Here is a 17,126-nt window from a genome sequence, read left to right on the forward strand (position 1 = left end):
CTGCACATAAAAATTCTGTCGATGAAAATTATGAACAGAAATGGAGACAAAGAGAAGCCCCACTGAAGTTCTACATGTGGACTGGTTGGGCATACTCTCATGAACCCTCGAGCACCATGGTAAGGCTATAAAGCTGATCCAGTGTACCACCTGAGCGAAAACTGCATTGTTCCTCCTGGATCCTAGGTTCAACCATTGGCAAGATCCTCCTTTCTATTACCCTGACATAGGCCCCGTTTACACTAATGCGTTTTAGTTTGAAAACGCATAAGTTTTGCTACGGTTACGCCAACCGTCCACACTACGCCGGAGTTCTCGAGCGCCGAAAACGGAGCGTTTCGAAAACGCTGGAGAGGCCGTTTTCATTCTGAAACGCTGCTGCTCCGTCTCAGTGTGGATGATGGAAAACGGAGACATCTGAAAACGGAGGCGGGGCTGCAGACATTCACCTCTCTGATTGGGGCTTTTCCTGAATATTAAGTAGCCTCACACACAGTTCAGTCCTGAATCTTCTCCGTGTAAGTTCAGACTTCGCATGTTTGATCAAGGCAGCAGTCTCTTCTTCTCAGTTTGATATGGAAAACATACCGAGGACACGCGTCAATCTTCACAGGGAACAGTGTACTTTATAACTTCATTCACATCACCCTGGCTACGTTGTTTCACTTTCTCAACAATAAATTGTATACATGATTTAAGGAACTGCCTATTTTTATTTTAATATTAACAACTAAACAGACAGCAGACATGTTGAGGTGTCGTGCTGCATGAGCGTCATCTTCACTGTGTGGATATTTATAACAAAACGGAGCCGATAACAACTGCCCCCTTTCAATTTCAGTGAAAATACGAAACACAGCCTCTCTTTTGCTGAATATCCGTTTTAATAATCAATAATGGCCATTATAAAAGTATAACATACAATAAGTTTTTACATTATAGGAAATAAAGGCAAGCGATCAGTCAATATACATAATAGGCTACGTGGTTTCATCAATCATTAACTTATCTTTTGCGCTCAGCCAAAACACGTTACCTGAGAAAAAGTAAGATTCTAATGACCAAAGTCAGGGAATATGTCGTTAGATAAAGACAACAAGATTAATGAAATATCCCGTTTAATAAATATAGTGAGATATTAGATCCAGCGGTAGATGCTTGATGAGAAGTCCGACTAGCAGAGCTCTCATCTGGGTAGATGAGCTGCAGCGCTTGCCAGAGAGTGTCTGTGTGGTCACGTGATGTGCGTTTTCAGCGTTTTGGTGTGGACGGAGAGAAGTTCTGAAACGCTGGGTAAAACGCTAGTGTGGACGCGGATCGTTTTCATTCTAAAACGCCGTTTTAAAACTAAAACGCACTAGTGTAAACGGGGCCATAGACTTTCCCAGGGAGGCTGAAGAGTGTGACCCCCCTGTAGTTGGAACACCCTCTGGTCCCGCTTTTTTAAAATGGGAACCACCACCCCAGTTGCCCAATCCAGAGGTACTGTCCCTGAATTCCATGCGATATTGTAGTGACGTGTCAGCCAAGACACCCCCACAATATCCAGAGACCTGAGATACATAGGGTGTTTCTCATTCACCCTCGCTGCTTTGCCAGTGTTTGCCAGCTTGCAAACTACATCAGTGACCTCAGCTTGGGTGATGGCTGAGTCTAGCCCTTCTTCCAAAGTCTTTGCTTCCTTAATGAAAGACATGTCATCAGGGTTGAGGAGATCCTCTAAGTATTCCTTCCACCATCCGACAGCATCCCCAGTCTAATCTTCCTCCATGGTCTCCCTAAACTCCTCCCAGGCTTCCATCAGCTGCCTCTGGAGTCCTACAAGCCAACTAAGCCCTGTAGGACTCCTTCTTCAGCTTAACGGCCCTACTTCCAGTGTCCACCACCAGGTTTGTTGATTGCCACCTCAAAAGGCACCACAGGCAGTACAGCCACAGCTCCTCATGGCCACATCAACAATGGAGTCAACGAACATGGACCCCTCGTCTTAATGTCTCCAGCCTCCCTCAGAATCTGGTCAAAGCTCCTCTTGAAAATCCCTTTGACTTGAGGTTCAGCCAGACATTCCCAGAGGACCCTCACAATAAGTTTAGGCCTTCCCCCTGTCAGCAGATCCAATTCACCACCAGGTGGTGATCAGTTGACAGCTTTGCCTAGGCCCAATACTTGTGCTAGATGGGTGTGTCACTGCCAAAGACTATTGAACCATTCTAGAGTATCATGTGCACCCAATGGTTCAAACATTGTATCCTGAAGGCAGTGCCGTGTATCAAAATGATAATGTATCAATACACAGTACTGGTGATAGAGTGGTTTGATGGACATGAAAGTGAAGTTAGCAAATCACGGTGGCACATGTGGGTAGCACAATCGCCTCACAGCAAGAATGTCACTGGTTTGAGCCCCAGCTGGTTCAGTTGGCGTTTCTGTGTGGAGTTTGCATGTTCTTCCTGTGTTCACGTGGGTTTCCTCCAGGTGCTCTGGTTTCCCCCACAGTCCAAAGACATACGGTATAGGTGATTTGAATGAGCTGAATTGGCTGTAGTATATGAGTGTAAATGCAAGAGTACATGGGTGTTGGGTTGCAACTGGAAGGGCATTCGCTGCATAAAGTAAAAAGCCATTTCCTAAGGCCTGCACAGTCAATAAATGTAAGTATTACTGAGTCACTTTGGCGTGTTTTGAAGGAGAGAGTCCAGCATCACATAGTGACAAGGCCAATATTCTGCAAGAAGAATGGCTCAAAATCCCTTAGGCCCCTGTGCAAGACTTGTTTCTGTCATTTCCAAGTTTAATTGATGCCGTGTTGGCTGCAAAATGAGGCCCTATGCCATACAGAAGTGTTAAGACAATTGTTTACAGACCAGCATGTAAATTATGTGGGTTTGATTTGACAGAACATTTTGATGAAGACAAAAAAGTGTTAGGAAGAAAAGAGTGTGAAGAAAAACAACTTGCAATTTGGGCACAGTCATGAATTGAGCAAACTAATCTGTAACTGTCTAAATGTAATTTAAGGCAATTTGCACAAAAAAAGTGTTCAAAAACAAACATACTGTACACATTCTGTGAGATGGTTTTTACATACCAAAGAAAAAAAAGCATGTTGTTACTGTAAATGCTCTTGCACATGCTGAGAAAACATTGTATTGGCCTGTCTCCTTAGCTGGCTGTCTAAATGCAAAGACAGATCAGTTTTTGCAAGAGTTCTTTAGATCTAAACTCAATGGACAAGTGTGCAAAGCGTTTAAAAAATACAAGGATATAATATGCATTAAGCATGATGGTCAATGTGTGGGCTTGGTTTTGATCAATGTGTTTAAACTTTGAGCCAAACACAAATTAAGTCTTATAAAAGTATTCTCAAGCAACCTTGTTCAGCAAATTTCTTAGGAAAGATTTAATCATGAAAATTTTAAGATTTTACATTGGCATTAATCAGTCCTTTAATAATAAAGCCAAGAAGAACTCTTAGAAAGTCACAATGTAGCACAAACAACTTCATCAGCAAATGATGACAGGCAACGAACTGAGCAAATAAAGTAAATAATAGAAGTAGAACCAGACTGGAACCAATGGAAGTGGTACAGAGGAACTGACTGGAAATAGAAGATAGGCAGGAAAGGGAGGCTGGGTACTGACTCTGGACACTTAGAGTTGGCTATCAAATGACCCGTTTCCACTGAGTGGTATAGAACGGTTCAGTACACTTTTATGGCCATTTCCACTGTCAAAGTGTACCCAAAAGTAGGGTTGCACGATATATTGGCGACCATATCATTATCGGCCAATAAATGCTATTTTCAAGATTACCGTTATCGATCCGATGTCTAAATCGGAAAAAAGTCTTTAAGCTGATAAATTACGTAATTGTACAGAACTGCCTGCCTCGCGCATGCGTGGGCAGAACTTGTTTAGACTTGTGACTGTGCACTATAATGGATCTCTCCTCACACTGTTTATTTATTCGACCTTTCCTTATGGGGTATTGCTTTACGTTAATTCCTCAGTAAGTAACCATGTTCCTTATTATTGTAGATATTTTTTATTTAAATTATAAATTATAATCAAATTATGTTTATAGAAAGGTTAGTAATTAACATTTATAAAGTATTTGTTGGTATAAAGCATGTTTTTGATATACAAGCGAACACAGGTCTCACAATGCGCACGTATCACGCACAAACACACTTTTTAAACTTGACAAAAACTCTCGATAAACTACTGGCTGCTGTGTCCTTAATATGGTGTAAAGATTATTGTTATTGCGTTACTGAAACATCAAGGAGGATGCAGCAAAGAAAAGTCACTTATAAATAAAACTATTTTATTATTTTATGCAACAGCCTTAAAAGGGAAACATAAGGGTGATCAAAAGCAAAAAGACCCCTAGCCTATAAGGTGTCTTGTGGAATACCATTAAACTGACCAGCTATATGTTCTTTCCCTTATTATTTGCTTGTTTGCCGCATGTACTCGTGTGCGATCAGTAAACCAGTGTAATGACGGCATGCCATCTTTAACAGACTCAGGCAAAGTCCGCCTCTCCTTTCACTCCGCCCCGAAGGCCCAGCTGGCCCTCTTTTGCTCAAGGTATTCGGCGGGCCGAAACATTTTCCTCCACCAGCATCGCTCTGGCGACTGTGCAGGACTTGTATCTGTCATTCTCAAGATGAATTGGTGATGTATTGGCTGGAAAAGTAGGCCCAACACCATATGGATATTTTTCAAAGCACGCAAAAGACATGCTTTTAAAAAAAAATTGACAAGTGTTCACAGACCAACATGTAGATTGTGTGGGTTTAATTAAAAAAAAAAAAAAAAAAAGTTTTGATGAAGACAAAAAAAGTGTTAGTAAGAAAAAAAACTCGCAATTTGGGCACAGTAATGAATTAAGAAAACTGATCTGTTCACCTACTAACTGTCTTAATGCAAATTGAGGCAATTTACATTAGGAGTGACTTAAATTAAGGTTTTGCAAGTGCTTCAAAAAGGAATTCTCTATTTGAATAACCTCAGTAGATGAGTGTGCAAGGAATGTTTTAATGCAACAAAATATACAATGCAAGGTATCTTGATCGACTTTTGTGTGGCTAAAACTTTGTGGCAAACACAAAGTTCTCATGAGAACAAATCAAATGTATTGATATATTAGCATGTACCCTTATTGAGTGCAGATCTTAAGACATTTAATATCTATTAGAAGACCAGATCAACTTTTTTTCTTTAGGCAAAACAACTTCCAATATTGTTGCAGATGCACAGTGTCAGCTTTTTATTAAGAAAATAAAACTCACCGTAAAGCTTATATAAACATTAATACATTTAATAATAAAATATCAACAAGAGACTTGTTTGATGTGAATTTTATTAAACAATAAGTCATGGTTTTATTGATTTTAGCCATAAAACAGTATCAAAAAATATAAATAAATGATTTTTAGTAGTTGTCCGCTAAAACCACTAAGTACATATCTGTGTTTTAAAATACACATATCATAAACTATTATGCCAGTTAGTTTAAATGTAGTGTGTACACTTTTATATAACAAGGCTGGAAAAAAAAACACATTCAAGTTAAATGCATTGTGTGGGAAGATGTAACTCCAGTAACAAATGAAAACTCCAGTTCGGTTGTGGTATAAGAAGTAGTAAGTTTAACTTGTATGCACATTAAGGTTTACTTGATTGGAAGAGAGATGATTACTGTAGTTCTTAAAAAGTAAATATTGTATTTTTTTTAAATACTAAATTATTATGTTAAGACATGTCAAAGTACAAATAGTGTTTATGTTGACATTATTTAACTGGTTAGGAAGTAAAGTTAGAGTATTGTTAGAAGATGAGTGGTACTGGAGAAATGCAGAGAGCCCAGATCGTAGTGGCAGATGCAGTTGACGCAGGCGGCTCATAGTAAAAGGCAGGTGCATTTAGACAGCTTCTCGTGGCTCAGCAGACCATGCTGGGTTGTGGCCAAATTCTGAATCAGGCCCCAGAAGTTTTTGAAGCTGATGCCTTCCCCATCTTTCACTCCCATTTGCTTCATCACTTCACCAACTTGTTCCGACTAGGGGGAAAGAAAGTAGGAAATGTCAATGGTGATCATGTATCATCTTTTTTTCTTTTTCCAAGTTTGTATGTGAAAAGTGGCACTTTGTCTCCCTCAAGTGGGCAGTGGTTGGTCTGTTTGGCTCAGTAATAAGTCAATACTAACACACCCAACTTTCAGTTAAAACCATTAAATATTGTAAATCTACATTATTAAACATAAAAAAACTTTCATAATCATATTATTTTCTCTCTAAATATGTACAGTCAGTCGACCAGTATTTCTCTTTTTGGTTGCAAATGTGAAAACATGATCTGTGAGTATACGTGCATCAGCACTGAATAATCTCTGAAGTACTGTTCATATGATACTGTTCATCGTTCAACTAAAACAAATACAAAATCTATGTTCTCTCTCAAGCTGTAAAAAGCCTGTCACAACATGACCTGATACTGACTGCAGCTGAAGAGCATAGTTAGTTGGATTGCAGGAGAAACTATCTTGCAGAGCAACACCACCATTTTGCTCCCTGAATGGAGCCACACCCAGTGTCTGTCGCTGGCTCAACCTGAGTTTAAACTGATCTGTGTAATCAGCCCACGCCTCTATCCAAGGCAACAAACCCTGGGAAACATTTTTCAATATACCAACCAAATAAACCCTTACACAAGTTATTTTCTAAAAAAAACTTTAGAACAAATATGATTTAGGGGGCAGTTGTGGCTACAAGATCTTTTCTGTTTTAAATATGGTGTGAATGTTACAGCAAATCGAACACAGTTCTGTTTATGACTGTTTATAAAATACCTGCCAATTTATGCTATTTAATTAAAATAATCCCACATACAATGTAATAGTAATTAAAACTTGCACTTTGGCTTAAAGTTATTTAGAACTGGCTTTTCCAGTATATGGGGCCAATAAAAACAAAGACAGAGCACTGTGTTTTCTACACAAGGTCAAAACACCACCAGAGTAACACATCTCTCTAAAACAATGCAAAACGTTAACTTTATGACAGCTGCAGTTTATACTTTGTATTCTAAAACACTATTTACACAATACAGCGAAATACTGTGTTAGTGTAATCTTTACTGTACCATATTCTCCCATTATCTGTTTTACTGTAAAGACAACAGTGCTTAATGCTTATACCGGAAATGAGTAATAGCAGTACTGAGTCATTCTTATCTTCTAGAATGGCATCATGGGTTTTTACCTTGATCAAAGTTGGCAGCTGTGAGGAGAGAAGGTTCTTGAACTCATCTGCCTTCAGCGTAGGCTGGTTATCCTTAGAAGCAGCATGGAAGTTTGTGACCAGGGTGTTAATGGCCTTCTCAAGGTCAGAATACTGGTAAAATAAGAGAGTACAGATAATTCAATCAGATGGAGACATATACTTTAGATAAATAGAAGAATGTAGGTGGTGGTACAGAAAATGCTATTAAAGAGTTTGGGCTAAAACACAAGTGTCAAACTCCGTTCCAAAAGGGCCGCAGCTCTGCACAGTTTAGTTCCAACCCTAATTAAACACACCTGATCAAACTAATTGAGTCCTTCAGGCTTGTTTGAAACCTACAGGTAAGTGTGTTGGAGCAGGGTTGGAACTAAACTGTGCAGGGCTTCGGCTCTCCAGGAATTGAGTTTGACACCCCTGGGCTAAAACCAAATGGTTTAAGTTTTAAGAATAAGTGTTTGGTTCTTTTAAAACAATCTTTGTGGCTTAAGCTCTATCAAAATTCAAATGGAAAGCCTTTTCACTTACAGTGCTATGAATATTAAAGTATTTGAAAATTATTAATTCAGGTTTAGACTACTCAGTGAACATTCTGACAGGAACAATAAAATGCCCTTGTTTTTTGTTACTCACTTCTCCAAGACTAAACATCATATCAATGGACTCTGTAAACTGTGTTTATTTAAACTGCAAACTTTCGCAGAATTATTCAGGATAGTACCTGAAATACCTGCATATCAGGCCCAACACAGCCCGCCCCTCTGTGTACATAAGCACACAGACAGAAACCATTTTGCTGCTTTGTTCAGACAAAAGTTTAGGATTTCATAGCTTTGACTTTACTTTATAATGTGGAAATGATAGGCTGCATTAATGTTCCTGTCTACATAAGGCCTAACAAATACATATCTAACTTATACAGACTAATTCAGAAACTTTCTGCATACTTTTCCTAATTAACATAAAAAATCTTCGTCTTGCCCCTGCCTGATTGATTCCCCGTGCTTTCCATTTCTACACAATGGCAGCATGTCAAAACCCACTGAGCTGCCTGTTTAGATCGACAGCATTTTTGGGGGGTATCATAAGTCATGGGGGTGGTACCGCAGTCAGTTCGCTGTCGATTTTGACTCACAGTCGTGTCGTTTGCATAGATAAAACTACGAGCGTTCAGAAAGGCACAGAAAGTTTTAGCTCATATGGCTTGAATTATCTGGCCGTATTTCTGAGATTCTTTGTTAGCCATCAGCAACACAGAAAGCGTTCCTGAGTTAAAACATGAAGATTCGGTGCATGATGTGTCAAAGAACGCATATGCGTCTTTAAGAGTTAGATTACTTTAAATCAATACAAAACAAGACACTTGGGTCTAGAAATAGAAATAAATAATATCACAGCGGTAAAAGAAATCAATCAAACAAATGGTTGCGTCAGTGGCAAGTTATCTCGTGTAACAGGTAAACATAGCGCGAACTCTAACCAAAAACTTAAACAACTGTTAAAGAAACTATTTCGGTGCCTTTGACAACAACATAATACATTTCTGGACACCGTTTAGGTCAAATGTGGAAGATTACCGAGACTGACAGGCAAACGCCAAGTTTAAGAGGCGCAGTCCGCTTCCAAACTGACGAGGATCAGCTTACATAAAACACACATAAACTAAACGCCTAAAACTAATCTGTAACAAACGAACAATAATATATACAATATACTGAACACCACATACCTGAGTCGCCATTTGATTTGGTTTGTTATATTTTCTTGGCTCTAGAAAACTTTACTCTTGCCGTCGTGTTGTACTCGATATACTTCACACTCTCAGCTTCCCATAGCTTCTGTCACATCTTGGCTGGCATCCTGAATCCTCCCACTCGGGCAGAGAGAAAACAAAACTAAACCCACCTTCCTTCTCAGTGACTTCTATGGCAGTGGTTCTCAAACTTTTTTCATCAAATACCACCTCAGAAAAGAATTGTCTCTCCAAGTACCACCAAAATGAGCAGTATTGAAATACAATAGCGTAGTAGGCCCAGTAAAGCAGCTACAACTCTGCACAGTTAAAAAAAGTGGCAGATTGCCTCAGAAATATAGGCTATATGTCATAAATGGCATATTATATACATCATTTTTGATAAATTTTGAAATGTGTGTAGCATGTACATGACATATTTCATTCCTCCGCGTACCACTAGAAGGAAGCCTGCGTACCACTAGTGGTACACGTACCACAGTTTGAGAACCACTGTTCTATGGGAATAAATGTCTTGTAATTTGATGCTTTCGGACAGTAAATCTAACGGGTGGAGACGATCAAGTTTAACACTCTGGAAAAACTCTGGAAAACCAGGTTTCCGTATATATGACACTTTTTTTTTGATGGATGAAAACTATTGGCAAACAGACGCCTCTGCTCCGTCGGGAACACATCTGGAAGCTTTTAGGATAAAAATTATTTTGCTCAACAACAGGCCCCTAGTTCTGAATAGCTTGAAATGTAATTATTGAAAAATTGAAGTGGCTTTTATTTTTGATTTGGTTTAATCTTTTAAGAAGATAGAAGCTGTTAGTATTTAATCAGTTCCATTAAGCAAGGCGTGTCATTTGCAGATCAAAATCCACTGTCTTTTTACGCTCCAGATTTCCTCTGCTTGATTTTTTTTTCTTTTCAATTCTTCTTGCAATTCACAGGCAAGGGCATGCTCAGCTTTTGGGTGGGTACAATGGGATTACGAGACTTGACACTCCTTTGACAACATTACAGGGGTGATTTACTACAGCGTATAGGACAGGACAGCAATGTAGAGGTGTGTGTATAAGCATGCAGATTTACAAATAACAAACTGAGCAATGTGTCAGCATCTTTAAACGATTGCTCCACCCTCTTGTGCAAAAAGGTAATGGACATTGAGGTTTGAGTAACTGATGAATTTACGCAAGCAGAATAATATCAATATTTCAGATGTTCAGAGCACAGATCTGTTGTGTTTAAAATATGGTAAAACTGTACAGCTGAATGAACTGACACATTAACTTCAAAAGAACACTTTTATTAAAACAATGTTTTAAAATATACTTACTTTAAAGTAAAAATTTTAATTTGACAATAATTTAAAGCACTCTTTGTGAAAGTGAACTCTTATTAAGTATAGTGCAGGAGCCTTTTGTTTCATTCAAAGTTTTATCTCTAATTATATCATTTTTAAAAGTAGTGCAAATTCAATACAATTAAATGTACTTCATTTCATAAGTGAAAACAAAAGCCCTTTTGTTTCTGTCTTTTAAAGTGATGTCAGTTGTATTTAGTGCATGTTGATACTGGTTAGTTATTTTTTAAACTTTCATGGCTTAGACCCATATTTAGTTGAGGCATATATCTTTTTCTTTTCTCTTTCTTGCAACACACATTGTCACATTTGTTTAATTTTCAGTGTAAGCACAAACAGCCGTGTTTTTCATTGTAGATGTTAATTTCAGCTCAGTTCAAGTCTACATTCTTCACATACCATGCAGTTTTTTTAGATGGCAAACTGCCATTTGCAAACTGCCTGTTTTACCTGCGGTCTAAAATGTAACATATTTACAAAGAGAACAAATGTGCATTGTACGAACAGACTCATGTTCACACTTGTGCAGTAGTGATGCATGGATTACACATGCTCCAGTGTTCAGCGTAAGTATTTGCTCATGAGTATGTGTCATCATCCACCTGCAGAGAGGTGTTGTACTAAATGCAGTATTAGTGATATGAATCAAAGAGTCCTTATAATGCAATTTTTTACAATCCTAAATATGTATTTGTTTTACGATAAAAAACAATGCTTTTCTCATTGCACTCACCCAGTTTATCCCCATATTGGTGTCTTAATGATATTATTAACTTTTAAAAAGTTGTAAACTTTTACATAAAATCTATTTTTACATACATTTTTGATATAGTTTATAAAACCGTTTTTTTTCCCCCTGAGTGTAAAAACTGACCTCTGAAAAACCCACATTTTTTAGAGTTTACTCTGATTAGTCAGATTGGTCTACCACAGAGATGCCCAAAGTAGACCACGTGGGCCAAAGTAGGTATCGCGGATGCCGCCCTAGAAGGCCGCCTAGGTCGCCTCTATAGACGCGCCGGCCCTGTCACTGAGCCAAACTGAAATTAAATGTTTCAATTAAATGTTAATGAATCTGAGTTTTAAAATGTAAATACTGTCGACAAAAAGAGGGCTATACAGGAGACATGGGCGAGCAAATCAATACAAAAAAACAGTGTAACTATTATAGTTGAGATTGTTTTTATTTTTATAGTAATAAGTTCATTATAAAATGTGTATATATATATATATATATATATATATATATATATATATATATATATATATATATATATATATATATATATATATATTATACCATATTACTTAATATAAAGCAATGTTTTATAGTTATTTTTAAATATTATTAAATAAATTTTGCCCACTAGCCTCAATAAAGTTTGGTTTTTGGCACTTCATAAGAAAAGTTTGTGCACCCCTGGTCTACCACTTACAGTTTGTATCAGAAACCAAAAAAATCTGTATCTGGATTACAATTTAACAGTGCAGTTTTGAGCCTGAGTCTTCAGCATTTGAATGTAAAAAGTAAGATTTGATTTGCTCTTGCTGAGCGGAAAACAACTTCTTCTCAACATTCCAGCTCAACAACCTCTTCCAGGCCTTAATGTTTGAGAGCTAAAGTTAATATATGTTGGTGGAGACATCATAAACTTACAGATTACATTTGTACAGAAAGTATGACTGAAATTACTAACAGATAGTTTCAGACTGTCAAAATTATTAAATTTTTCAAAGGTTGAACGCGAATCACACAAAACTGAATTTTCTGTACATTTTAGTAAATTACAAAAGGTCAATTAAAAACAATTATTACAATATTTCAAACTTCTTAAAATGTGTTTTGGTGGTTTGTTTGTGTATCAGTAATAATGCAGGCTCGAGCCCTGGCACCTGGTACAGAGATTGTAGGTGGTGGGAGTTAATAACCAGTACTCTCAACATCTAGGATTAGGTGAGGGGAATAAGGCTGCCCACTGCTCTGATTTTGTGTTCACATAGATTAAATGCAGTACTGGGCACCATACTTGGCCACATACAGTATCAGTTTCACACACCCACACATACACACACACACACACACACACACACACACACACACAAGCACTTTAAAATAATTTTGAGAATTTTTTTTTACTTAACTTGTCAGCTAGCTCTCCGCAACTCTCACATGGTCACCCAGCAAAGCAGAGCTGCGCCCGGTCAGTAACTGGACGGGAGACCACATGGGAAAGCTAGGTTGCTGGGTGTTAGTGAGACCAGCAGGGGGTGCCCAGCCTGTGGTCTGTGTGGGTCCCAATGCCCCAGTATAGTGACGCTAAACTGCTCAGTGAGCGCTTATTCGGATGAGACGTTAAACCGAGGTTCTGAGACTCTGTAGTTGTTAAAAACCCCAGGATTTCCTTAGTAAAAGAGTGGAGGCTTAACCCCGGTTACCTGGCCAAATCAGCCCACTGGCCTCTGTTTATCAAGGCCTCCCAACCAGCCCTATACCATTATTGGCTTCATCCCTCTGTCTCCTCTCCACCAGTCAGCTGGTGTGTGGAGTGTGGTCTGGCGCAATATGGCTGCCATCGCGTCATCCAGGTGGATGCTGCATAACGATGATGGATGAGATTTCTCCCATTGTGTAAAGAGCTTTGATTGTCCAGAAAAATATATAGCAGATTCAACAAGGGGCCTCATGATAATCTAATATAAAGTTGGGATGAAATCTAAATTTAAATGTTTATTTTACTAGAAAACTTTGTGAGTCTTTAATATGAATAATTAAGTACAAGTTCATCCACTGACAAAAAAAAAAAAAGTTCTGTTAATCTTTTATCAAAATCTAACCATGTGCTTCACTCTGGAATAGCAGCCCTTCTATAATGATGTCAGCTTAATGGATTGGGTGAAATATTCTTAGCCACACGCCTTCAACAGTTCCAAGGAGGAGCACAAAAATAAAAGCCCCACCCCTACTCAATAATATTAGTTTCAGTTGGAAATACGACATACTGATAATAGCAGCAATAGCAACAGAAATTTCCAGTTCACAAAGACTTTAAAGTAAAACAACACAAGCATAACAAATAGTTAAAAATATATATTATTGTGAAATGTCTAATGGGGGTCCATCAAAATAAAGTGCTAGCAGATACACTCTATGTTGTTTTAACCCAACTTTTGGTCAAATATGGACAAACTCAATGAGCGGGTTACATTTGTCAATGGTAGGGTTTGTCCATATTTGTATATAGTTCGGTTAAAACAGCTTTAAAATATTTTCAGAGTGTAATAAGCAGACAATCAACTAATAAAGGAGTGCGGGGTAAAATGTAACAGAGTTTTAAGGTATTTGCTCATAGCATGGCATGCTTCTGAGGTTTTCACCACAGTGTCAACAGACGTCTTCCTGCCAATTATTAAAAAAAAGTTTGGATGATAAATACCATTGACAATACCATTTTTTGCAGCATAAAAGTTTTTTATTATAGTATATATATATATATATATATATATATATATATATATATATATATATATATATATATATATATATATATAACTATATAGTTAAACTAATTAACCTAGTTAAGCCTTTAAATGTCACTTTAAGCTGTATAGAAGTGTCTGGAAAAATATCTAGTAAAATATTATTTACTGTCATAATGGCAAAGATCAAATAAATCAGGTATTAGAAATTAGTTATTAAAACTATTATGTTTAGAAATGTGATAAAAAAAATCTGCTCTCCATTTAACAGAAATTGGGGGAAAAATAAACAAGCGGTCTAAAAATTCAGGGGGGCTAATAATTCTTCAACATATATATATATATATATATATATATATATATATATATATTTTTTTTTTTTTGCAAAAGTATGTAAGTAAAATCTCATATTGTTGTGATTACCATCTTCTAGTCTAAAAGATGGAACCATATTGTAAGATGTAAGAGACACAATGACAGCTAGCCGGTTTTAAGGGAAAACATGACACAGGGGGGTTATTTGTAACACCAAGTAAACAAACAAAATAATTTTCAATTTTTGGATATTGTTGGAAACATTTTTAAATAAAAAAAGTTTTTAATAGAATTTTTTTTAATGCTAATAATGCAAATAAATTAATTGTATAATAATGGATATTTGTGCCCCGCTCTCCCCTATACCGTAAGGACTGTTATTTGACAATTTGCAAAGTGGACTATTAAAATAAAATGAAATGTTGTTTTTTTGGCCTATAAAATATCATCTTACTCTGTTATCTTTGCTGCATAAGGGTTACTCAAAATTACTGAAAAATAAAATCTAGATTTAGATCTATGTTTGGATTTTGATGAAGATTTTTCTTTCTTTCAGGCTTTCAAATTCAGTAACTAATATTTTAGGTTTTATTAAAGCTCAGTGTAGTGTGCTGAGGTCCTGCAATTCAGTCAGACTGGTAATTATACCAAAGAAAAGAGGTGTGATTAGACATTGATGTGCATTTGTTTTCAGCATAAGTTTTGTCTTGAGTATCCTGTGTTTTTTCTTTTCTTTAGTCTTTGACTTCAAGAAGAAGACCAATCAGATGACTGAAAGGAAGACCAGATTTTGCTGACCTAGACAGAAGAAGTTTAGATTCAGTTGAGTGAAAGTAAGACTATAAAGATGAGCCTGTGGCTGCTGATGATTTGGGTATCTCACGCTATGGGATCAGGTAAATTATTGTTCTATTTTGATCATTTCATGCATAAAAGGGTCTGCAAAAATGCATATTTGCTAACGGAACGTTTTGTGACTACTACTAAATTGATATAACAAAGGTGCTAATGTATTTAAGTAGTTAAAATGAATAAAATTTTGTTTTTATATTTTATATATTTGCATTTAATATCCAGAAACCAAAGTATTATTGATGGGATTGATATAGTTCAATGATCTGATTTTTGTTATTCCTCAAAATAAAATACTTTTTTAATGTCAGTTGAAAATTGAGTTGTTAAAGGAAGTGAAAAATATTGACACAATAACAGACATTACAATCTTTTTCATCTAGTAACAGAGCCGTCCATCGTGACGCAGTGGCCGATGGTGGCTGAGGTGACGGCTGGAGAGGACGTTGTTTTAAAATGCAATATTATAGAGTTATACTCCTCGTGTTCAGCAGTGACTTGGCTGAGAGTCAATTCAGAAAACGCAACAATCAGCCTCACCAACAGACTTCAAATGGATGCTCATAACTCTGAATCTGTAAAAAGCATCTGTACTGCTGTTATCACTAACTCAACGGTGCAAGACTCCAGTATTTACTACTGTGCAGCTGTTCATGGCCGCTTCGCTCACATTGGCAATGGATCCAGAGTCATTGTGAAAGGTGAGATCTTGTGTATTTCAAAATAATAATAATCTCTTTATTTTGCTTTATAGTAAGATACATATTAGTAGCCTAACAAACATAAATTGACACAACACAAATGCAGTGTATAGGGCCCTGTGGTCCAGAATGGGCCTCAGCAATTTCATCAATTGACAATTTAAATTTCTCTTATTTTATCAAGATGCAATAGTGATTCTGTTATAGTTCTGTTTGTTACCATTAAGCTGCTTTGAATCTGTCTGTATTTTTAAAAACACTATATAAATAAAAGTGTGATTTGAATAAATAAAGTAAACCATGTCTGGTGGCAGATGATGGCTGATCAACCTAGAATTTGACAACTTTCCAAATTATTAGACAACAGATTTCCTAAAAATAAGGTCAAAACATAACTAGGAATGCGTACAATTTTGTTTAATTTCTCCTTTAAAACTAATTTGTAACTATGTAACTGGTTAGGTACAAAATGTCTAGTCAAAAGCAAAAACTAACCTAGTAGTATAATCACTGTTGACTACTCTGCGATTACCATTGAGGGCCTTAGAATGAAGTTTGCATTTTGTTTGTTCTATATGTAAAACCTTTATATATATATTATTTATATATATATATATATATATATATATATATATATATATATATATATATATATATATATATATATAGTTGAATTCAGAATTATTAGCCCCCCAATTGTTTTCTCTTTTTTAAATATTTGCCAAATGGTGTTTAACAGAGCAAAGACATTTTCACAGTATGTCTTATTTGTTTTATTTTGACTAGAATGAAAATTAGTTTTTAATTTTTTTAAACAACATTTTAAGGACAAAATTATAAGCCCCTTTAGGCAATTTTTTTTTCGATAGTTTTTTCGATAGTTTCAACAGAACAAACCATCGTTATACAATAACTTGCCTAATTACACTAACCTGCCTAATTAGTTAAGCCTTTAAATGTCACTTTAAGCTTGAAAAAGCTTAAGTCTTGAAAAATATCTAATATTATTTACTGTCATCATGGCAAAGATAAAGTAAATCAGTTATTAGAGAAAAGTTATTAAAACTATTATGTTTAGAAATGTGTTGAAAAAATCTACTCTCCATTAAACAGAAATTGGGTAAATCAAATGAACAGGACAGGTAATAATTCTGACTTTAACTGTATATATATATATATATATATATATATATATATATATATATATATATATATATATATATATATATATATATATGATGTGAACGCACTCTTTCTGGCAATCTTGCTTTTGTGTCAACATAGTGCAGCATTCCAGCAAATTACCGGTAATGTTACAACTTCTCTTTCTGGAAAATAACCAAATTTACCAGTATTTTCAAAAAAGACTTGTTCACACATACAGACCT

The 17,126-nt window shown here is 36.3% G+C and overlaps 2 protein-coding genes across 14 annotated transcripts in view; one reads left to right on the forward strand and one right to left on the reverse strand.

Moving 5' to 3' along the window:
- The window catches only part of LOC108180164 (immunoglobulin lambda-1 light chain), a 219,336-nt gene that overhangs the window by 180,332 nt on the left and 21,878 nt on the right, over positions 1–17,126 (forward strand). For all 13 annotated transcript variants that reach the window (XM_073931713.1, XM_073931711.1, XM_073931712.1 and 10 more), the window contains 2 exons: positions 14,924–15,081; positions 15,421–15,738. In XM_073931713.1, coding sequence (XP_073787814.1) covers positions 15,033–15,081; positions 15,421–15,738 — 367 coding nt within the window. In that variant the 5' untranslated portion in view covers positions 14,924–15,032. The remainder of the gene's footprint in view (positions 1–14,923; positions 15,082–15,420; positions 15,739–17,126) is intronic.
- Positions 5,360–9,129, reverse strand: s100v2 (S100 calcium binding protein V2). The gene is given in 3 exon segments (NM_001080161.2): positions 5,360–6,067; positions 7,269–7,400; positions 9,016–9,129. Coding segments are annotated over 3 exon segments (303 nt in total). The 5' UTR covers positions 9,028–9,129; the 3' UTR covers positions 5,360–5,908.

This window comes from Danio rerio, chromosome 19 (assembly GCF_049306965.1).
Source record: "Danio rerio strain Tuebingen ecotype United States chromosome 19, GRCz12tu, whole genome shotgun sequence".
In the NCBI taxonomy this organism is placed as follows: Eukaryota; Metazoa; Chordata; class Actinopteri; order Cypriniformes; family Danionidae; genus Danio; species Danio rerio.